This window comes from Carlito syrichta, unplaced genomic scaffold, assembly GCF_000164805.1.
Source record: "Carlito syrichta isolate Samal-C Ts95f unplaced genomic scaffold, Tarsius_syrichta-2.0.1 Scaffold305630, whole genome shotgun sequence".
Classification (NCBI taxonomy): domain Eukaryota; kingdom Metazoa; phylum Chordata; class Mammalia; order Primates; family Tarsiidae; genus Carlito; species Carlito syrichta.
The window spans coordinates 91,571-115,421 of NW_007249726.1; the positions used below are offsets into that span (position 1 = coordinate 91,571).

Sequence of the window (23,851 nt, forward strand, 5' to 3'; positions counted from 1 at the left end):
TTTACTAGTATTTTGTTGAGAATTTTTGTATCTATGTTTATCAGGGATATTGTTCTGTAATTTTATTTTCTTCTTGTGTCTTTTCCTGGCTATGGAATAAGGGTAATAATGACTTTCTAAAATGAGTTGGGAGAATTTACTCTCTTCAGTCTTACGAAATAGCTTCAGTAAAATTAGTACCAGTTCTTTGAAAAGTCTGGTAGAACCTGACTGTGAACCTGTCAGGCTCTGTACTATTTTGCTGTTGTTGGGAGACTTAATTACTCTTTCAATCTTACCACTCGATATTAGTCTCTTCAGGGTTTCTATTTCTTCCTGATTCAAGGATGTGGGGTGGGGGTTGGATATTTTCTACAATTTATCCATTTCTTCTAGATTGTCTAGTTTGCATAGATGTGTTATTAGTAATCTTGGATGATCTTTTGTGTTTCTGTGATATCAGTTGCAATGTTTCCATTTTCATTTCTGATCGAGGTAATTTGAGTCTTCTCTCTTTGTTTCTTAATTAATCTGGTTAGTGGTTTATAAGTTTTTTTAGTCTTTTCAAAGAACCAAATCTTTGTTTCATTGATCCTTTGTATTTTTAAAAATTTTAATTTCATTTAATTTTGCTCTGATATTCACTATTTCTTTTCTTCTGCTAGTTTTGGGTTTGGTTTGTTCCTGCTTTTCTAGTTCCTTGAGATGTGATGTTAGGTTGTCAATATGTGATCTTTCAGTCTTATTAATGTAGGTCTTAAGCACTATAAATTTTCCTCTGAGCACAGCTTTGGCTGTGTCCCAGAGATCTTGATAACTTGTTTCTTGTTGTCATTCATTTAAAGAAATTTTACAATTTCCATATTTATTTCATTATTGATCCAAAGATTATTCAGGAGCAGTTAACCGGAATGATGAATGGAATAGTACCTTATTTATGTTCTAGTCTACTGTACTTTCCTAAATGACTCTTATATTTTTCAGAAGTACAGCTTTTTTGGGGGGAGGGGTGTCTTCTGTTTTTGGAGAATTTTTCATTGATGTCCTGAATTCTTTTGTTTTTTTATGTTGGTTTCCATCTTTCTCCTGAAACTCATTGAGCAATTTCATAGATAATCTTTTGAATTCTGTCTCTAAAATTTCAAAGATTTTATTATGGTCCATTGCTGAAGAGTTAGTGTGGTTTTTGGGGGAGTGTTGAAGAATTCTGTTTTATCATATTGTCAGAATTACTTTTTTTTTCCTTCTCATTTGGGTAAACTATGTATTCTTCTCCAAGGTTGGCAGGGGGCCACCATAGGCACTATAACGTTCCCTTCATTTTATATAGCCTTGGTTTAGTGAGTTTCTCAATTGCCAACTGTGAAAGTGCTGTGCTGGATACCTTCACAGGCTCAAAGTATGCTGAGTGCTCAGGGTGGCTTGACTGGCTGCACTAGCTGGAGATTGGGACCAGAACTTCCTCAAAGCTGAGGTATTAACATCAGATGTAACGAGCTGTACCCGCTGACCTCAAGCTCTCCACCTATAAGCACTATTGGCTACCCCAGTGGGGACTGGGAAGGAGTCCCTGGTCACTGGGATAATGTGGCATGTTGGGCAGAAACTACATAGAAGCATTTATCTGGGGAGTGATAGGCTGGCAGGGCAATGAGTCCCACCCAGCTCCCTGACCTTAGACTTAGTCTTTTTTCAGGTTGTAAACATGAAGCTGGCCCCAAGTCTTCCCAGTGAGACGGCTCCATCCAAGAACTCTCTGGAGTCTGACTTTGGGGTCCATTCTCTGCCAGGCTGACTAGATAGCACCTTCCAGCAAGGGTTGATTTCCCCTGGATGTGGTGGCTGGAGCTGTGGAGCTGCTCAGGGGTTTTCTTCACTGCACCATTCCACATGGATTTTGGCAAAGCACAAATTTGATAAGGCAGTTAGTTTCCTTTGAGGGACTGAGGTCTGGAGAGACTGGGGTATCTTCCAAGTCCATGACAGGAGCACAGAATTCCTACATTTCTTTCATTCACCTCCCTCACTGAGTCTAGTGGCTGCAGTGTGTTGCTCCATATGACTTGGGCTAGTTCTAACCCAGGGCGATTGATTTTTCTCTTTTTTTGTACTCTGTGGATATTATTGCTTCTTTGGTGAGTTGTGGGGCAGGTTGCTGGTCCAGTTTCTTTCTCAGTGCTGAGAACACTATATTTTGGATTACTTCATGAGAGAAATACACTGTAACTGCTTCTCATTGGCCATCTTAGTCCAATCTCTATTTTCAAATTTTTGAGAAACCTTCTTACTGTTTTTCGTAATCACTGTACTAATTTACACTGCCTCTCAACAGTGTGTAAGCATTCCCTTTTCTCCATATCCTCACCAGCACTTGCTATCTTGTGTCATTTTGATAATAGCCAATCTAACAGAAGTGATGTGTTATCTCACTATGACTTTGATTTTGCATTTCCCTGATGATTAATGGTATTGAGCTTTAAAAATATGCCTGTAGGCCATTTGTATGTCTTTTTTTGAGAAAGTCTATTCAGTCCGTTGCCCATTTTTAATAGGTTTATTTGTTTTCTTGCTACTGAAGAGTTTGAGTGCCTTGTATATTCTGTATATTGGTCCTTTGTTGGATGAATCGTTTGCAAATATTTTCTCCCATTCTATGGGTTCACTATCCATGTGTTGTTTTCATTGCTGTACAGCTTTTCAGTTTTATAGTTTTCTATTTGTTTATTTTTCCTTTTGTTACCTTTTGGAGTCATATACAAAAACAAAAAAAGCAATGTCAAGATTTTTCTCTGTGTTTTATTCTAGTAGTTTCCCAGTTTCAGGTACTATGGTTAAGTATTTAAACCATTTTGAGATAACTTTTTAATATGGCGTGAGATAAGGGTTCAGTTTCATTCTTTAGTGTGTGTGTGTTTAATTTTGCAAATATGATTAATTGAAGATACTTTACTTTTCTCATTCTCTTTTTGACAACTTTGTCAAACATCAGTTAATAGTAAATGTAGATTTTTTCTCTGATACATATTTTATTTTATTGATTTATGTGTGTTTTTATATCAATACCATGTCATTTTGATTTCTGTGGCTTTGTCATATATTTTGAAATCAAGTAGTCTCATTCCCCTAGTTATGTTCTTCTCCTCTAGCTGTGTTCTTTTTGCTTCAGATTGTTTGGACTATCAGGAAAATTTAACCAAAAAGTAAAAATATCTGTAAACTGAAAAATATAAAACATTGTTGAAATAAATTAAAGACAACAAATAAATAGAAAGATGATCATAGTACCCAAAGCAATCTCCAGATTCAATGTGATCTCTATCAAAATTCTGATGACATTTGTCACAGAAATGGAAAAAAAAAAATTCTAAAATTCATATGGAACCACTTACCCATATTCTTAAAACGCTTTTGCTGGCATGCAGTTTTATTCGCAATAGCAAAAATTCTAGAATGTCTCTTTAAAAGACATTTAAGATCTCTTTCTAAAAACACCCTTAACCTTTAAAGTTATCATTCCAGCCGGGCTCAGTGGCTCAGCCTGTAATCCCGCGCCTTTGGGAGGCTGACGTGAGTGGATTGCCTGAGCCCGCAGGTTCGAGACCCGCTTGGGCAGCGAGACCTCATCTCTACAATAAATCAAAAAATCAGCCGGGCGTGGTAACGCATGCCTGTAATTCCGGCTACTTGGAAGGCTGAGGTGGAAGGATCGCCGGAGCCCAGCAGGTCGAGGCTGCGGTGGCCGGGAGCGGCCACTGCACTCCAGTCTGGGCGACAGAGCGAGACTCCAACTCAAGAAAAAAAACAGTTATCATTCCATTATGTTTTTACTTTTTCATTTCTGTTGATGAGGAAACTGTCAGTATTATTTCTCTTTCTCCAGCATCTTTTCTCATATTCTTTCTTGATACTTGAAAGATTTTATCTTGGTTTTTATTAGTTGTTTTTTTTTATTTGATGGTATATTTATAAAAAAGTTAACATCAAGAAGATTTTTCTCTGTGCTTTGTTCTATTAGTGTCCCAGTTTCAGGTACTATGGTCAAGTATTTAAATCACTTTGAGATAACTTTTTAATATTGTGTGTGATAAGGGTTCAAGTTCATTCTTTTGTATATGTGCATTTAATTTTATTTGCCCTTGTTCAGCTTGAATTACATGCAACTTTTTGATACTGTATCATAAATTTTGAAAAAAGTATTTGCTCTGATTTTCAGAGATTTTCAAACTTGGCTCTTTATGTAACTTTTGCTAGAATTTTTCAGGGAGAAAAGCTATATATTTGTTGTGCCTCAACATGTTCATTATTTTCACTCAAGTCCTGCATGACCACCAAACATTCTGCTTATTTACACTGGAACATGTGGCTTTTTCTTTACAGAGCTAATTTTTAAATGTTTTTTTCATATTTGCAAATCAAATCTTTGTAAAATCTTGGAGATTTAACCTGTTAATTTTAGGTCATATAAGCTCAATATTTACTGATCATTTGATATTTTCCAGATAGCCTCCTAAGTGCATGGCATGTGTTAGTAAATGAAATAGATAGAAATCTTTGAGTTCATATTATCATTAGAAGATACTAAAAATGATATAATTATTAAATGAAGTATGAAGAATGTTAGAAGGTGATATATGCTTGGAAAAAAATTGGAGCAAATTAAGAGTAGGGTTTAGAAGTCTTATGCTTTGGAAATTGAAAAAGTTGGATTTTTAAATAAATTTGTCAAGATAATCTTCCCTGAGACGTTAATATATAAGCAAAGACTTGAAGTAGATGAGACAATTAACTATGTTGCAGAATGTCCCAGGAAGAGGCAACAACCAGTGCAAAAACTTTCCTATTGTGTTTGAAAAACAGCTAGGGACAATGTGACAATACAGTGAATAAAGACAGGTCTCAAGACTAACATTGTTAAGTACAATTTTTAAAAAATTATACTTTCAGAAAAATCTCTCTCTATTGCTCTCTTTTTATGCCAAACTACCTGCCCATAACTAATCAAATATACATCTTTTCCAAAATAAAAGTTCAGGAAACTTTTTTTCACTAAATACTTTATTTTACAGAATTTATCTTTATTTTACAGAACTTTTGTACCTCATAATTTCAGAGTTTATGGTTATAATGGCACAGGAATTATGAAACCTCTTAACCAAGATTTTCAGGTATGTTTTTTATTGTCCATTTTACTTTTGTCATGTGAGTTTCCATGATTAACACCTTTAGGGTTCACATGTTATTGGAGTACAAAGGGTTGGTGTGTTTTCGCAAGAATTTAATCTTTTCCTTTTGATGATAAATTCTGACTTAGCCTTATTAAACAGATGATGAACAAACAAGGCATGTCTGTGACATTTTAAACAAATAGTTTCAGAATGACATCCACGTATGTGCTGATGTACCTGAGGCATCAGGGGTTGAATATATTATGAAAAGCCATAATTTGACACAAGAAAGCTAAATATAGGAAGAAAAATATAGTTCAAAGCCATTTTTGAAGCATGTTCAAGCACCAAATAAGTACACATGAAATTTCATGCACATTTAGAAGTATATTACATTTTCATATATTTGGAATCCGTAGAACTTCATTGAATAATATCTGTAATTTGCTGTGAAAAGGTAAAGAAGTGTGGATAAAATTGCAGGGACTATTCATGCCTACAGTGTTCTTTTTCTTTTTTTCTTTTTGAGTTGGAGTCTCACTCTGTCACCCAGACTGGAGTGCAGTGGCACGCTCCCGGCCACAGCAGCCTCGACCGGCTGGGCTCCAGCAATCCTTCTGCCTCAGCCTTCCAAGTGGCTGGAACTACAGGCGCGCGCTACCATGCCCGGCTAATTTTTGACTTATTGTAGAGATGAGGTCTCGCCAAGTCGCCCAGGTGGGTCTCGAGCCCACAGGCTCAGGCAATCCACTCACCTGGGCCTCTGAAAGCATAGGGATTACAGGCTGAGCCACCGAGCTTCTTTTTCTTTTAACCTTTATCCCTGCCCTACTAATTGCTGATTTTCTATTTACATTCTTGATTTCTACAGAATGAATCAATTAAATGTTACGAAATTAAAGCTTTTTTTTTGAATTGGAGTCTCACTCTGTCGCTCAGACTGGAGTGCAGTGGCCGCTCCCGGCCACCGCAGCCTGGACCTGCTGGTCTGCGGCGATCTTTCCGCCTCAGCCTTCCAAGTGGCTGGAACTACAGGCGCGTGCTACCACGCCCGGCTAATTTTTTGATTTATTGTAGAGATGAGGTCTCACCAAGTTGCCCAGGCGAATGCTAAGATTTTAACAGAAAAAATAATAGATAATAAATGTGGTCAGCAGCTTTTTTTCCAAGAAATTAGATAAACCAGAATTTGTATCATTCTACCATAATTCCGCTTCCTACCTCCCAGGAGGTAGCCATGAGAGATAAATGTACAATTAAAAAGATCAAGCAATAACTATTTTATTAATGGCATGAATATGGTAAATTGTTGATTGTTGATCTTGTGTATATATATACTATATCATAATGTAGTGACATAGTTTATGTTTGCTAAAGTTGCAGGCCTGTCTCTATTCTAGAAAATAGTTTATTAAATTAGGTTGGGAACCAGTATATTTATTAAATTATTTATTTTTCCTAAAGTCCCCAAAGAATTTCCATCTCTAAAATTGTATTATATATAGAAGCATATACAGAAACAAAGAAACAAAAAGACAGCCAGTTAGGCAAGGAAACAATTTATTCCCAGTGTCCAGAGCAGAACAAGTGAAAATGATTCATCATTGTCCTGGACTTTGTGATTTTTCCGGTACAAACAGATAGTAATCATGGTTAAAAGGTAAAATTACCAGGATGTCATAACAATCTAAAATGTGTGCACATAAAAACAGTTTTTAAGTTACAGAAGGCAGAAACTGAAAGAAATGGAAGAAGAAATATACAAATAATAATTATAATTCAAAATTCAAACATTTATCTCCTGATAATTAAGTTGAGAAAACTCAGCAAGTATGTCAAGTATGTTGATGACCGAGCAGAACTATCAATCAACTTGATTTAATTCATATTTATAGAAGACTACACAAAGGCAACAACATGTACATTCCTTTGAAGTGCAAATAGAGTATTGAATAAGATGTAATAAAGGCAAACAGTGGAAGACAATGATTAAAAATAAAAAACTGAAGGAGGTTGAGTAATAAGTGAAACTTTTTAATTCCTCCATAAAAATTTTATCATTTGCTGACTTAAAAGTGACTTATTTATTCATTTTTAACTTTTCCAATATCATCCCATGTATAAGTTTGATATTTCCTGCTGACTGTTCCACAGAATTAGAAATGTTATCAATCTGGATTTTATAATTCACATTTGAAAGGATGGAGACAAAAGCTGCTGGAAAGTTAACGATATTTTAACCTTCGTGATTTAAGTATCAGTTATAGCATATAGTTGGTGATAAAAAATAAAAGCATAGATATTTTACATAAATTTTTAAAGTATGGTGGAGATATAAATATAGGTTATTGAGTGGATGGAGTATGGTTTTTGGAAAGTGATGAAAATTAACATTTTAGGGATTAAAGTAGGAAGATGGAATATAACACAAAGGCTAATAAAAATTCCAAGAGAAATGTACAAATTAAACATTTTGTTGAAGTTTTCTTTTCCACCACGAATAGTTAAGTCAGAAGAGTATGACATGTTTTGATGATGACTGTTTTATTCCAATTTATTCCAGAATGTCAAGTTTAATATATAACATATGAAAAAAATGAAAGTATACTTTTTATGAACTTGGGACATTTTGGAAAACTTAGACAGATGCTCATCTGATAATCTTATAAGTTCATTTTGGAAACAATGAATATTTGATGTGTACAAACAAAAACACATATTAAATATTTGAAATAATATCTTTAGCATGAACTATTGTGATAGACATATATTTTACCTTTATCTTTCAGAATTTCTGCTACTACCAAGGGTATATTGAAGGTTATCCAGATTCGGTGGCGATAATTAGCACATGTACTGGACTCAGGTTGTGATATATAATTTTATGGATTATAAAATGAAATAGTCATTTAAAATTATTTAAATATTTAAAAATAATATCAATGGTTCTAAAATAAGACATAACTATTATGGGAAGACTACCATTGCAAAACATAGTATAGGAGTACTTACTAATATTCCTACCCTTATACTGAATTAAGATTTTTTAATGTATTTGGAGGCCATGAAATAGTAATAGCTAGGTAGGTACTAACACCGTTGTTATCCGAGCTACTCAGTAAGTGGGTGAATACTCAGTAACTGTCTCCTCCTACTTTATCATCTAATTCTAAGACTAAAAATAATCTACATACCATTAAAAAAGCAAAAGTACCCTTATATAGACTTTTCCACAATGCATTATTATATTTATTAACTTTTTAAAAAAAAAATTTGTAGGGGCTTACTACAGTTTGAGAATGTTAGTTATGGAATTGAACCCCTGGAGTCTTCAGTTGGTTTTGAACATTTGATTTATCAAGTAAAACATAAGAAAGCGGATGTTTCCTTATATACTGAGAAGGATATTGGATCAAGAGATCCGTCCTATAAACTACAAAGTGTACAGGTAGGCGATTAATTGAGTAAATGCTATGGTTATTGTTATACAACAATATAAACAATAAATTTTTTCTTGATAGACAAGTTATTCACACACCCATACACACCAACATACACACATACATTTATATATACGTGTACCAGAAACTTCATAACTTCCATAATAACCCTTAAAACTAGTTTTGTAATTTTCCAGAATTCCAAGTATGGCGTTTTCAACTGTTAGTGGCAACTGTTTCCTGTAATCTGATTTTTATTATCAACAGATGCATTCATTTGACCCACTATGTCAAAATTTTGGTGTAACAAACACAAATGCCACTTACATAAATATTGAAGATACATAGCTAAGGCCCTGAAGAAAATCACCACTATCTTGTAAAGGAACTGCCTCAGGGAAGGTTGTTATATTTTCTTCAGGAAATTCAGGGTTAATTTCCTCAGGACAGAGAGGCTCTTTCTACTGGCAAACAAAGCTCACCAGAATTTAGGTGTTTTATGACATCAGTTTCATTAAGAGTCCTTCCATATATTCCCGTTCCAATTTTCAGGACCCGATTTCTTCCCAACCAATGTTCTTTCTTTACCTGTAGCACCATAGGAGTTTGGAAATTCGATTTGCTTTGGCATTCATCCACTGACAGAATCGAATTCTGCCTCTTGTTTTCAGTAATCTCAACTCTTTGACTATAGGATATAAAGATTTCTTTTAATAACAAAAATGCTCAAAAGTATCCTCTACATTGTCACCTAGACCCTTGCCTCTTATGAGTGTTTGATTGAAGTATTTGATGATGATAATTTGTCTATCTCTATTGCTATTTCATGCCATGGACTATCAGTGCTCCTTTTAGGAATGTTGTTAATTCTAAGCAGATTAGAAAGCACATTCCAGAAAACTTAGAACTAATTTAGAATATTTATCCTAAATATTCTATATTATGTTTCTTTAGAACCTCATTCCTGATACCAATATTGGTATTAGAATTCTCCAGGGAAACAGAACTAACAAGTTGTGTGTGTGTGTGTGTGTGTGTGTGTGTGTGTACACCTGAAAATGTAGAGCAATGGGTAAATCATGGTCTTCAATCAGATATAAAAACATCATAAAGTACAGATACATATACAATATAAGTTTCATAGGTGGAAACACACTTATGGAAATATGATATCAGATGAATAGGTATTCTTATTTTCCTGATGAAAAGCAAACATTTTTAATTCATTGGGATAGCTTAATGACAATTTCATAAAAGATAAAATTTTATCTGTACTTGACATTTTAGACAGGATAAACTCTAACCAGAGCAGCAGGGGTCGGGTGTTCAAAAATTGAACAATCAAGAGTGAAATATGGGTAAATTGTATAATTTGATTTTGGGTGCATCCTTTTTAACTGTGACTAAATATCAAAAGGAAGTACAAAGATTGATAAATTTGATTATTCACAATTAAGTTCTGATAGATTGTATGGTGAAATATTTTATTCAAAAGATCAAATGACAAATAGCAAAATATTTTAGTTTAATTGTACTGAACACACACATTCACATAATATACGTTCATAATTTTATGTAGCAGTAATTAGTATTAAATATTTATTAATACATTCTAGTTACATTGTTTGATCAATATATTCTTCTTTAAATTTTAATTTATTTACTTAATTTTAATCCAGTTGTACATTTACTTATCATTATTTAATACTATGGTTCTTTTCTCAACTTTTTCATTAATCCATCTATATTCCTACATCTATGAGATCTTATATTTTATTTGCCTTTCTTTCCTCCTTCTAGTTACAGAATTAAAATTTTGATTCCTACATTTGAATATCTATTATTTTCACTTTCTTGAGTTCTTTTTTTTTTTTTTGAGTTGGAGTCTCATGCTGTTGCCCATACTGGAGTGCAGTGGCACGTTCCCAGCCACTGCAGCCTCGACCTGCTGGGCTTCCATGATCCTTCCACCTTGGCCTTCCAGTATCCGGAACTACAGGCGTGCGCTACCACACCTGGCTAATTTTTTATTTATTGCAGAGAAACGGTCTCACCAAGTTGCCTGGGTGGGTCTTGAACCCGCAGGCTCAGGCAATCCACTCCCCTCGGCCTCCCAAACTGTTGGAATTACAGACTGAGCCACCAAGCCCTGCCCTATTTTAATTCTAAATAGATTGATACTAGGACCTTATTCCATTAATAATTTTATTCTTTCTAATATTTTGAATTTCTAAACTCTATGAAAATAATATCTCTTCATACTAAAATATATTGAAAATAAAAATATAAAATACAATTTCTTAGTTATATAGCTGCAGTTTTTTTTCCCTCATATACAAGATAAATACTAGAATAAGTGGTACTGCTGTTCTTATTTTCTGCCATTCATTAATTACTCATTTCACTAGACTCCAGTTTCTTTCTTCAAAAATAATCAGTGGTGACCTATTGCTAAGTCAGCCATTTAAAATATTAAGATGCATTTTTAAAAAGCAAAATAAAAACTTCCTAGAATGTTTTATTGACTTTGCTTTCTGTGAGAATAGTCTCTCCTGCTTCTTATTCACTCTTATTGGCTTTTCTTTATACATTCACATTTTAAACACTGATATTTCTTATGTTATATCTCATGTTTAGCTTGTTGGTTTTATTATATATTTTTTCCCATGACTTTATCTACTATGACTTACAGATATTCACTTCCAATCCAGATTTTCTCCTGAGTTATTGATTTCATATTGGACATATTGGTTGTACAAGTTAAAACACACACACACACACGCACACACACACACACACACACACACCTATCTATTATCTACTTATCTATTCTATCATCTATTTATTTCTATTATCTACTTATCTATCTATCAATCCAACTTTCATCTATCTATCATCTATTATCTCCTCTCTATCTATCATCTCTTCTATTATCTAGCTATTATCTATCTCTCTATCCATCCATCTATTCATCATCTTCATGTCTCTTCCCACTCCCTGAATAGTCTTATCAATGACCTTTGACATTTTAAAATCTAAATCTTTACTCCATCTACATTGCAACTGTATCAGCCCAGTAGTGTTTTCTTTGATCCTTCTGCTCACATCCAATTCATTAGTATTTATTTGGTCAGGCTACCTTCCTCCAGCAATTGGAGTCATGTTTATATATCACATATCTAAGCACTTTTATCTCCTCCTAAGGCTACTTTCCCTTAATAAGAGGGCAATGTAGGATTTTTGAAATCTGGCACCTGCCCACCTTTTCAACAGACATATTTCCTGGCATCCTCTTTTGCACCCTTGTATTTTTTTTTTTATTTACCTAAAATGGACAACTTATTTTTTCTCTGAACAAAATTATTTTTCAGTAAATGAATGAAGGAATGATTAAGCGAAATATCACCAATCCAAATCTCAAAGATGAAACTGAGCAAAAATTATGTCAGGGTATGTTAGACAACAATGCTTAGTGTTGATTAGAACAGATAGTTTTGAATCATCCAATCCTATAATATAGTGTTTCTCTCAATATTGAAATCCAGTAAAGTAATCTCATTCAGAGACTTGAGAGCAATGAAACAAAAAATTGTATAAATAAAATATTCTGAGATTGGATGAAAATGATGAAGAAAAAGTGAGACAATAAGGAAATTCTATTTGCCTTTTGAAAACAAAACCTTCAATTCTCCTAAGTTTAGGCAAGGAAAGAGAATTTTACACTTAGGAAAATGATCTATAAGCCCTAACTTTGTCTTACTGACCTTTTTCAGCATCTTTTTTCCTTTAAGTTGCATAACCATCACTTCTGATCTCTACTCAAATCCAAGTTTTGTTATTTCTTTTTCAATGCTGCTTTTTCACATGTTAAGAAAAATATTTTAAATGAAATGAGATTGTTTTGCTCTTTTAAAGGATTAAATACCCCTGGAAAAAAAAGAAAAAAAACTGTTGATAAATTTAAATAAGCATAATAAAATATTCCTCAGTTTCTGAAGTTTGAGTCCCTCTTTTCTACATCAAGACATTTGTTCAGTGCAATTAGGCGGTATTTCTATTTTTGCGATAAAATATTTTGAGTTATATACATAATCGTATCTAAGTGCTTGGAAAACTTATCCTAAAGTTTTTCCCTAGTGCATTTCTTCTAGGTTGCCTTTACTAACAATAGTGATAAATATGGATATTATTTTTATTAATAATTGTTACAACAATAATTATTTTATCCCCAATTTTCAGCATAAGTCAGAAAAGTTAAGCCAGAATTCAACTCCATGAGGTGTGGCATCATGTCTGATTTAACCACTATGATCTAAGTGTCTGATATCATATCCAGAATCTCCATCTTGAAACGTTTTATCTAGTTTAAGAAAGTCCATAATTTTGACTTTCTCTTGTTCACACTTTTTTCTGAGAAGACTTATGCAATAATTAATTTTAGCCTTTAGATTGGAATCCCATCCCTTAAACACAGGTATGTGTCTCTTAACCCTTTCAGGATTGTACACAAAATTACACCACATAGTAAAGTAATCATAGCATAATTAAGTTAATACAGCTATACACATTTCGTAATGTATGTAGAAAACAGAATATGATGCGTAGGTCACTACCAATAAGAATATGTAAAATGAAAGGTAGAGGAAAATTTTTTTTCTTAGTGAATTAAATGTTGTTTAGATGCAGAGAAGTGACAAAGGAAATAGTTGAAAATTTCTTGATATCTAGTTTTGTTTATATTATCTGGTTCTATTTATGTATGTAAAATTTTCAATATTGAGCTCACTAGTAGCAGTTATATGCACTAAAATATGTAAGTCATTATTTAATTTTGACATAAATTTTGTCAAATTTTTCAGCTACAAGAGTTATCTCAGTATATAGAAATGCATGTTGTCATTGAAAAAAGATTGGTAAGTATATTTTGAGTTATGTCACTTTATATAAGCAATAGGAGATTATAAAAATAATTTGGAATACATTTTTGACAGAAGAAAACTAATAATTTTTCCTTGGCTCTTCCTTAATGCATTTTACAAGATCAGCATCAGGGTAATTTGAGAATCAAATTCCTATAAAATGTTTACCCTTAATTTTGTAAATAATGATGTAAATAAAAATAATTGCTACTTTTAAATCATTTACATATAGTTTTAGAATGATTATAGATACTTATTGTATGCACTGTAGCACTTTTTCAAATTTAAAAAAGCATGCTTGACATTATTTATATTATTTTGAAAAGAAAAAAATGTTTTCCTACTCTTAAAATATTTTGATACACTAGAAAATAATGGTTCATATTAGGGATGGAGGAGGGTGTTTGTTATCTTTCCTGACGTTGATTTCTTTTAGGGTTTCCTCATGAAATGGAACTACAATTATCTGGAATTTAGATATTCTGAAACAACTTCATTATCTTCTCATCTTTTTTCCCTCTGGTTTTTGGGCAACTTCCCAACTGTATCATTACAAGTATATGAAATTTTCTTAAGATATTTAGGAATTTCACAATGTGCATTCCTATATTCATCTTGAGAGTTTTTTTATTCTTTTTAAGTAAATGCAAAATCTTCTTTGCCTCCTTTTGAAGTTATTAAAACTTTATTTCAAGATTTTAACTCTGAACAGAGACCCTGCCATTATTATTTCTTTTTGGGGGGCACTGACATTTAATGTTAAACATTTTACTGAAATCTCTAGTCACTTCGTATTTTTAAAAAGGACTGTATAGTCTTATCCAGTGCTTTGCTGAGGGTGTGAGATCTACACAATGAACAAATTATTTTTCAAAGTTGCTGCATCTTTTTCTATTCTCAACAGGAATGTATGATAGTCTCAATCACTATATCTTTGTAACACTTGTTTTTGTCCTTTTGTTTATAATTATTCTGGCGGATATAAACTGTTGTCACATTGCATTTTTAATTTGTGTTTTTTTAATCCCTAATGATGTCAAGCATCTTTTCATATGTGTGTCATCTATTGTCTATTCAAATATTTTGTCCATTTCCTTTTGTCTTCTTGATAGCGATTTCTAAGTATTTTTAATGTATTCTAGATATAAATCTTTCACCAGAAAGTTTGTTCCATTTTTTGGCTCATCTTTTTATTTTTCTATGATGACTTTTGAAGTACAATAATTTTTAATTTGTATGAAGCTGAAGGTATTCATTTTTATGAGATTGAATTTTTTATGTCATATCTAAGGAATTATTGCCAAAGTCACACTCATGAACATGTTTTCCACTCATATAACGTTTCCCTGCAAAGTTTTACAATTTTAGTTCTGTTATTAAAGTCAGAGACATATTTAAGTTAATTCTTAAGAATGATTTAAAATATGATTCTAAATTAATCTTTTTGCATATGTATGATTAATTGGAACAGGATCAATTATTGAAAACATTATCATTTGCTTCTTAAGGAGATACCTTGCACCTTTGTCAATAAGTAGTCAGTCATTAATATGAGTGCTTATTTCTGGACCTTGAATTATATCTTTTACTGCCTCCATACTAAGTAACTCAAATATTGTAGATTTATAGTAAACTTTGAAACCATAGAGTCTAAGTCCTGTAACTGGTTCCTCTTTTTTTACATATTTAGCAATTCGGTGTCCTTTGAATTGCCATTTTATAACAGCTTATCAATTGCTAAGAGTGCTTAAATTTAGAAAGGGATAATGTTGACTCTATAGATCAATTTGGAAATAATCTTCATTTTAACAATTTTAAATACTCTAATGATCATTATATAGCTATCTTTTTAGTTAGATCTTCTTTAATTACTCTCATCAACATTTAATAGTTTTCTAGTGTATGAGTCTCATGCTTTTAATTAAATGTATGCCTATTGTTTGTTTTTAATATGAATGGATTTATTTTCATATTTTCATTCTGGAGTCTTCATTGGTAGTATAGAGATATTTAACTGATCTTGTATCTTGTGATTTGGCAAAAAATAAAATGTATATTCTAATCCTGGTGTGTGTATGTGTATATTTCCTAGCATTTTCTGCATACAAGGTTATTTTGTAATAAAAGAGAGCTTTGTTTTAACCTTCTCAATCTAGAGGCTTTAAATTTATTATCTTGCATTGCTTTTGTTAGAACTTCTAGTAAAATATTTAAATATAAGTAGAAAGGAGATTTGTGTTGTAGTTTCAAGTGTGATAATAGCTGTAGTATTTTTAGAAATCACAAATGGGTATTGGGTTTTGTGAAATGTTTATTCTGTGTCTTTTGAAATGACTATATTTTTGGTCATTCTATTAATTAAGTACATTATATTAATGATTTCCAGATATTAAAACAACTTTGCCTTCCTGAAATAAATTACACTTGATCATGGTGTATAGTAATGTTTTTCTAGTTTTAGTTTGTTAATTGCTTTTGAGGATTTTTGGTGTATATATCTTGATATATTTATTCCGGATGTTAGAAGTCTGAGATCAGAGTGCCGGCATGGTCAAGTTCTGGTGAGAGCTGTCTTTCCGTTTGCAGGTGGCCAACAGAAAGCAAATTCTCTGATCTCTTTTCTTATAAGGGCACTTATTTCATCATGAGCAGCCCACTCTCATGACCTCCTCTAAACCTAATGGTCTTCCAAAAATACCTTTCCAAATACCATCATATTGGGAGTTAGGCCTTCCAAACATAAAATTTTGGAGGAACACAATTCACTCCATAGCACTTTACTCCTGACCTTCCCTAATTCACATCTTACCCAAATTTATGTCCTTTTGTTTTTCTTTTGTTTTTAGTTTTTTCTCCTAGTTTTAATGGAAAAAAAAATTATACGTGTATGCTACTAGTTTCATTTCATTGCGATTGGAAAAGATACTTTGTATCATTTTAATCTTTAAAAATTTACTATAACTGTTTTGGCCTTATATAAGGTACGACCTAAGGAATGTTCCTGCATTTGGAAAAAAAAGTGTATTCTACTGTTATTGAGTAGAGTGGTCTGTAAATGTCTGTAGAACCAATTGGTTTATAAGCTGTTAAAGTACACTATGCTTTTTATTTTACTCTATGGTTGCTCCATTTTTTTTTTTTTTGGAAAGTAGAATACTGAAGTGTTCAAGTATTGGTTGTATAGCTATCTATTTATTCCTTCAATTCTTCCAGTGTTTGTTTCATATATTTTGAAACTCTACTCTTTGAGGCATATTTATTTATAATTGTTGTATCTTCTTGGGGTATTGACTATTTTTTCATATCTCATGTTATTCTGTTATAACAGTTTTTGCTTAAAGTCTCTAGTGTGTGTGTGTGTGTGTGTGTGTGTGTGTGTGTGTGTGTGTTTAGTATAACCACCCAAATTCTCTTTAGGTTCCTATTTTTATGGAATGTCTTTTTTCCTTTATTTAAGTGTCAACTATCTTGTGTATTTAGATTTAAATAAGTCTTTTGTAGTCCTCTAATAGTTTGATCATGTATGTTTATCTATTCTTACAATCTTTGTCTTTTGGTTTGTGAGTTTAATTCATTTACATTTAAAATACTTAGTGAAAAGGAAGGACTTACATTTGTCATTGTTATTTGTCTTTTGATGGTTTTATAACTTTTTTGTCCCTCCCTCATTTCATCCATCACTGCTTTTTTTGTGTGTTTAGTTGAATTTTTGCAGTGATGTGCTGTGATTCTTTCTCATGTTCTTCTCTACATATTTGTGGTTAGCATGGAGGTTATATTTAACCTCCTAAAGTTATAACAACCGAATCTGAATTAATACCAACTTGACTTAAATTGCGTACACAAACTCTGCTTTTATATTTCTATGTTCTTACCATTTTGTTATTAATGTCACAAATTATATATTTATGCATTGTATACACACTCATATAAAGCACAATAATTTTAACATATTTGTCTTTCCAAATGCTGTCAAAAATTTAAAAAGTGAAGTTATAGACAAAAATTTTATCACTACTGGTTTTTATATTTGCCCATTTATTTACCTTTCTCAGGTCTTTGTATCATCATATGGCTTTAAGTTACTATCTAGCATTCTTCCATTTCAACTTAATGGACTTCTATAACATTTCTTTCTTTCTCCTCTTCTTCTTCTCCTTCTTCTTCTGCTTCTTTGAGCTGCTTCTTCTCTTCCTCCTCCTTTTCCTCCTCCTCTTCCTCTTCTTCCCTGTCCTCCTCCTTTTCCTCCTCTTCTTTCACTTCCTCTCCCTCTCCCTCTCCTCCTTCTTCTCCTTCTTCTTCAACAGGATCTCTGTCATCCAAATTGGAGTGTAATAGTGCAACCATAGCGCACTGTAGCCTTGAACTTTTTGGCTCAAGAGATCTTCACACCTCACCCTCTTCAGTGGCTGGGACCACAGGCATTTATCACCATGCCTGGCTAAGTATTTAATATTATTATTATTTTATTTATTTATTATTTATTTATTTTGAGTTGGAGTCTCTCTGTCGCCCAGACTGGAGTGCAGTGGCTGCTCCCGGCCACCGCAGCCTCAACCTGCTGGGCTCCAGCGATCCTTCTGCCTCAGCCTTCCAAGTAGCTGAAACTACAGGCGTGTGCTACCATGCCAGGCTTATTTTTTGATTTATTGTAGAGATGAGTTCTCACCAAGTTGCCCAGGCGGGTCTCGAACTCGCGGGCTTAGGCAATCCACTCACCTCAGCCTCTCAAAGGCGCGGGATTACAGGCTGAGCCTGTTGATTATCCTTTGTACATGATGAGTTGCTACTCTCTTGCTGCTTTCAAGAGTCTCTCTTTGTTTTTGTCATTTGACAGTTTGATTATAATGTGTCTTTGTTCCTACCTAGATTTTGTTGAGTTTATTGCATTTGTAGATCAGGTTTTCATCAATTAAAAAAAAAATGCCATTATTTATGTAAATTATTTACTTCTGCTTCTCCTCCTCCTCCTCCTCCTTCTCCTCCATCTCCTCCTCCTTCTTCTTCCATAATGTATGTATATTGTTCTGCTTGAGGTGTTCCACAAGTCCCTTAGGCTTTTCTCATTTCTTTATTCTTTTTTTCTTTCTGGTCCTTAGGTTTAATAATTTCAATTGTCTTATTATCAGGCTTGCTGATTCTCTTTCTTTGCTTGATCAAATCTACTCTGAACTCCCTCTAGTTAATTTTCAATACCATTATTGCATTTTTAGCTCCAGGATATAATTTCTATATTTGTGTTGATTCTCATTTTGTTTATATGCAGTTTCCCGATTCCCTTTAGTTCTTTGTTTATGTTTTCCCTTTAGCTCTTTAAGCATATTTCAAACAGTTGTTTTAAAGACTTTGTCTAGTAAATCTGATGTCTATGCTTCCTCGGGAATGATTTCTCCCAAGTTATGTCATTTATTTAGTCTATTATTTGTTATTTCTTTGTTTGTCATATGATTTTTGTTGAAAATTTACCATTTGAAAAAAATAGGTATTTTTTGTAGTATATATTAAGCCAGTCATTCATTGATTAACTGGACTTCTCTCAAGTAAAGGAGTTTGCTGGAGTTTTTCTCAAGCCTTTTCTGAGCACATCTTACCTGGGCCTATATGTGGCTTGCTTATAAATACTACAGAAAAGCTCACACAGAGGAGCAAAACCTCAATGCTAATGCTGTCTTAATGGTGATGATAATGTTAATAAGCCAAGACCAGGTTAGGACATTTATTTAAGTTACTGCACCTGGTTTAAGCAGCAAAAAAGTCCCTTTCAGCACTCCATTCTGGGTTGACAGGATGTTCTTAACCACACTAATCACATTTTCAGTCAACAATTATATAATGAGGGTGGGGCAGGGGGCATTTCTGCAGGCATTAGGTCTCTTGGAGACCCTCCCTCTTTGTCTACCTAACCAGCTTCTATCTCTGCCCTCATTCCCCACTCTGGAATGGGGTGATGACTGCTCTGACTTCTTTAAGTTTTGAGGGGGCTTTATATATGTGGTAGTCAGGGATTCTCCAAAGGGTGGTCTAATGGGCCTCAGAACTCCAAGACTTTACTCTCGTGTGGTGATTCCAAGAGTTTATTCCAGCAATCTTCACTGCTGACAGGGTTTAGAAAACAATGTAGGGTCTCTGCCAATTTGGTCCTAAAGAAGGGGAAAGAGGGAAGAGCCCTCACCAGTACTAAGTCTCCTGGGTTTCAAATACTATTTAGCAACATACACATACCCTTTTTTTGACATGAAAGGACCCACTATTTTTTGTCCTATATTTTAACCAACCATTTTGTGGCAGGTTTTTCTATACATAATTATTCTCTGTTCTTGATATCCTTTTTAACCAAAAACATGCTTTTATGTTGACTGTCTTTACAATTTTTTTCCTTTTTTGGTTTTGTTCCTTTCATCTTTCCATATAATCTACATTTTTGTTTTGAATTATCTTTAGCAACTTTAATTGCCTACTTATATTCCAACATGGATGGCCAGGACCAAACAGCTGGCACCTGTGTTAATTAAGAATGTAATTTGGGCTCCAATGCCCTAAGATTTACTTGGGGGTTGGGGTGATGGTAAGATATGCCAGGCACTTTAGCTGATTCCCAGGCCTCTTCAGTGGTCATCATTTTTGGGCCAAGTGTTCCCTCCTTTCCAGAAGAGAGCATACCCTCTTCCAATGGTTTTCTGGCCTCTGCGGTGGATAAGGTCCTGGAGATTTAGATCTCTTTGGGACAACTAGGCTTTTAGTGCCCCTGCAGACTATACCCATGGCAACGGACACCAGCCCCTTGGTAGCTTGATTCTTACCATGTTTCTGATGGGCTGTTGGAATTTTGTCGCTAATAGTGACTGCCAGTTGAGACATCATTTTTGGCCCTCTGGTTCTGTTGGCACTCTGGTTCTGCAACCCTCCATATTGGCACTCTGTTGTTTCCTTCTTTTTAAAGACTTGGCTGAGGAAAAAACCTTAACGGTTCTCTTTTAATTGGCTATGAAATTTTTAATCTTTTTTTTACTTGTAATTGTTTGATATATAACCCTTTCGAGTGAACAGACTATATGGATGTGAAATGATCTGTCCTTATTTAGTTTCAATTATGAACAGGCAAATTCGCTAAAATTATTTATAAATTGTAAAATCACAGTTTCAGTTGTGAGAAGTGGACAATTAGGTGGGAGTGATCTGGTCCCACACTATCACACCACAGAGAGAGAGAGCACCTAGTATTTCATCTGTCCCACAGGAGACGTACCAGGCTTAGTAAAGTGTACTCAGATAGTAAGCAGCATTCAAAGTTTTACTTGTTCTAAAGAGGGAGAGCTAGCTAGGCACAGCAAGGTGATATAATTTTTTTTTAATAAAAAATTTTAACAAGCCTTACATAACAAACGCTGGTGTTATCTAGCATTGAATTTTTTATCATTTAGTAAAGTTGGAAGATTTTATTAGAGCACTTACAGGTTTGTTTTGGAAAAAGCAGATTAAAATGACAATAGACTGTTTTGCAGGATTAATTAACATGTGATCCCTATACTTTTGTTTGGGATCGGGACTGATATTCCAGGTCTAGATTTAATTTGAGAGATTTATCAGAAAAAGGAACGTGGATTTTAATATATATTTTCTCTATCCACCTCTCTGAGGTGAAAGCCTGTACGTAGGTAACCTCAGATCATTTGCCCTTACATCTACTGAAAAGGTTTACTTGTAAGATTCTATTGTAATTAATATTTCCCTCTGGAGGCCAGGTTTTTCTGTCTTGTAATGTGTAACTTGGTCATGCATGCCTGGGTGCAAAAGAATTTAAGGTGTTTTTTTTGTCATCAGTGCTTGAGGATCAAAGGAGTCCCAATGTGACAGCATGCACTCTAGAGAAGTGCAAACTGTTGATCCAGATGGCCTTGTTGCCCCTGATATGAGAGAGGGGCAAAAGAAAAGTGTCCCTTACTTTTCCTCTTTCTGACCGACACACATTAGTGGGATCGAAGGAAGGAAGGCGTCCCTTCACTCTCCCTGTCCTCAGATACTCATGATGTCCCCACGGATGCCAGCACAACCTCCATCCATGTGTGTAGGAGGGGACAGTGTTGACAGGATTTAGTCGTGCTTACCTGCTCGAATACCAGTCCCCCGCTCCCAGCTAAGACTGCCTCTGAACCTCCTAAATTGTTGGCCTCATTGCCTTATTGGGTCTTCCCATATGGAAATCTGAAAGATGCACTGGAGTACTTGAATTTGAGCTAGAGCACTGAGAGGAAGTGGTGTGGGTGCTGGAGGAAGGCATACGCATTTGTTCATGCATGCACACCTTAGGGGTGATCATGAATTAGACTAGCCATATAAGTAACAACCCCATACACCAGTCTTTGTATAGGCATTCCCCTCCTTTCATTTCTTCAAAAAGTATCAGTATATTATTGATAAGTTGCCAGCACCCACAAAAATGAGAAGCGTTAATTTGTACGAAGAACCCTTCTTTTCTGTATGACCGTTCAGATTGAGGGCATAAAAAGTGTCTGAGAAAGGTGTATGGATTTATTGAATCTTTTCCAATGGCCTTTGACATATTGTAGCCATTATTTGGTGAGACATTTTTAAGGAAGTATCCCTGTTTCACGTATGATTTTTAGAATTACAGATGGGATAGTCCAACTGGAATCTAAATCTTAGTGAAGTTAGCAAATGGGCTACCTGAGTTTTAATGGATAAGGCTGATAGTGTTCCAAAAGGGAAAGTCTGTATTGCCTTAATAACTTATATATTGAAACGTCTCTTAAACAGGTGAATAAAGCTTGAAAGGCTAAGATGTAGCTTGAACCTGAATCTGTCTTAAACAAACAAAAAAAATACAACCTGTTATTTTTCGGGGTGGGATGGTTTGGCTCCACAAAATTCTATTTAAAATGAGAAAATTAAGGGCTATGCTGGCTATCCCCTTCAAATTAGCAAAACTATTAGCCCAGATGTAATGGAGGAAAAAAGCCTCTTCTAGCTTTTTCCTCATGGCCCCCATTTTTTTGCGGGGGGGGTTGGAGTCTCACTCTGTCTCCCAGACTGGAGTGCAGCGGCTGCTCCCGGCCAGCACAGCCTCGACCTGCTAGGCTCCAGCGATCCTTCCGCCTCAGCCTTCCAAGTAGCCGGAATTACAGGCATGCGCTACCACGCCCGGCTGATTTTGTTTTTTTTCTTTTTTTTTGGATTTATTGTAGAGATGAGGTCTCGCTGCCCAGGCGGGTCTCGAACCCGCAGGCTCAGACAATCCACTCACCTCAGCCTCCCAAAGGCGCGGGATTACAGGCTGAGCCACCGAGCCCGGTAGCCCCCATTTTTTTAATGACAAAATAACATTACTCCTTGTCACATTCCTTATATCTAAAACACATCCTATCAAATACCAGCATTTCATCAAATTGTATAAAACTTTAAAACATAAAATACAAAGACAGGATAGGAACCAGGGCAGTTTTGTAAGGAAGAAAATATGTTAGGAAAGATAGAAAGTCTTTTGTAAGGAAGAAAATATGATAGGAAAGATAGTCTGCCAATATCCTAATAGGCGGTTGGGAATCAAAATCTGAGAGCTGTCAGGTAAAACCAAGGTGCAGCCTTGGCCAGAAAGCTTCAATTACTCCCAATCTTAATTCAGCTCCATACAACAGCTAGGCATCCATGAAAGGAAACTGGATTGGAACACAGACACATTCCCAACAACCAAGGGAGATGGGGAATTGACTAAATACTTTCCAACAAGCCTGTCTTCTGTGATTTGTAGAACGTCAGCCGTGCTATTTTTTTTAAGTAATGAGCAGAGAGCTGTTTTGGTTTTGAGAGACAGAAAACTACTTTGAGGATGAGAAACCTCAGAAATAAAAGTGAAGAGACAAGTCTGCTTTCACTCACCCTTCTGAATTCATTGATCTGAGTCACAGCACCAAAATGTTGCTGGAGCTTGGAACTCCCGGCAACCTCAGGTTCCTGTCCCATGATCAAGAAGATTAAGGAACACGGGCACCAAAAGGATAAGTGAAAGAAGGGGTTTATTAAGCAACAAAATTCTCCAGAAAAAGAGAGGGGGCCCGAAATGGGCAACCTGGAGTTAAGAGATTGTTAGTGAGTTTTATCTTATCTTTTCTGGGGACATTTCTTTCATTTACATTTCTTTTTTTTTTTTTAACATATTTTTTATCATAAAATTGTGGGGTATGTTAAGGGTTAGGTATACAAATGTACATCATTCAGGTGCCCTTGTTAATAAGGGGTGTCACCCCATCCCCAGACAGATATTGACTACTGTTAGTCCCACCTCCTTCCCCCCCCATAGTTTCCCATCACTGTCAGTCCTTTTTTTTTTTTT

General features: G+C 34.6%; 1 protein-coding gene across 1 annotated transcript in view; it reads left to right on the top strand.

The window, feature by feature from the left end:
* Window positions 1–23,851, top strand: part of ADAM2 (ADAM metallopeptidase domain 2) — a 110,564-nt gene that overhangs the window by 17,802 nt on the left and 68,911 nt on the right. Inside the window, exons 4-7 of the mRNA XM_008061856.1 lie at window positions 5,066–5,144; window positions 7,934–8,010; window positions 8,424–8,592; window positions 13,444–13,497. Coding sequence (XP_008060047.1) covers window positions 5,066–5,144; window positions 7,934–8,010; window positions 8,424–8,592; window positions 13,444–13,497 — 379 coding nt within the window. The remainder of the gene's footprint in view (window positions 1–5,065; window positions 5,145–7,933; window positions 8,011–8,423; window positions 8,593–13,443; window positions 13,498–23,851) is intronic.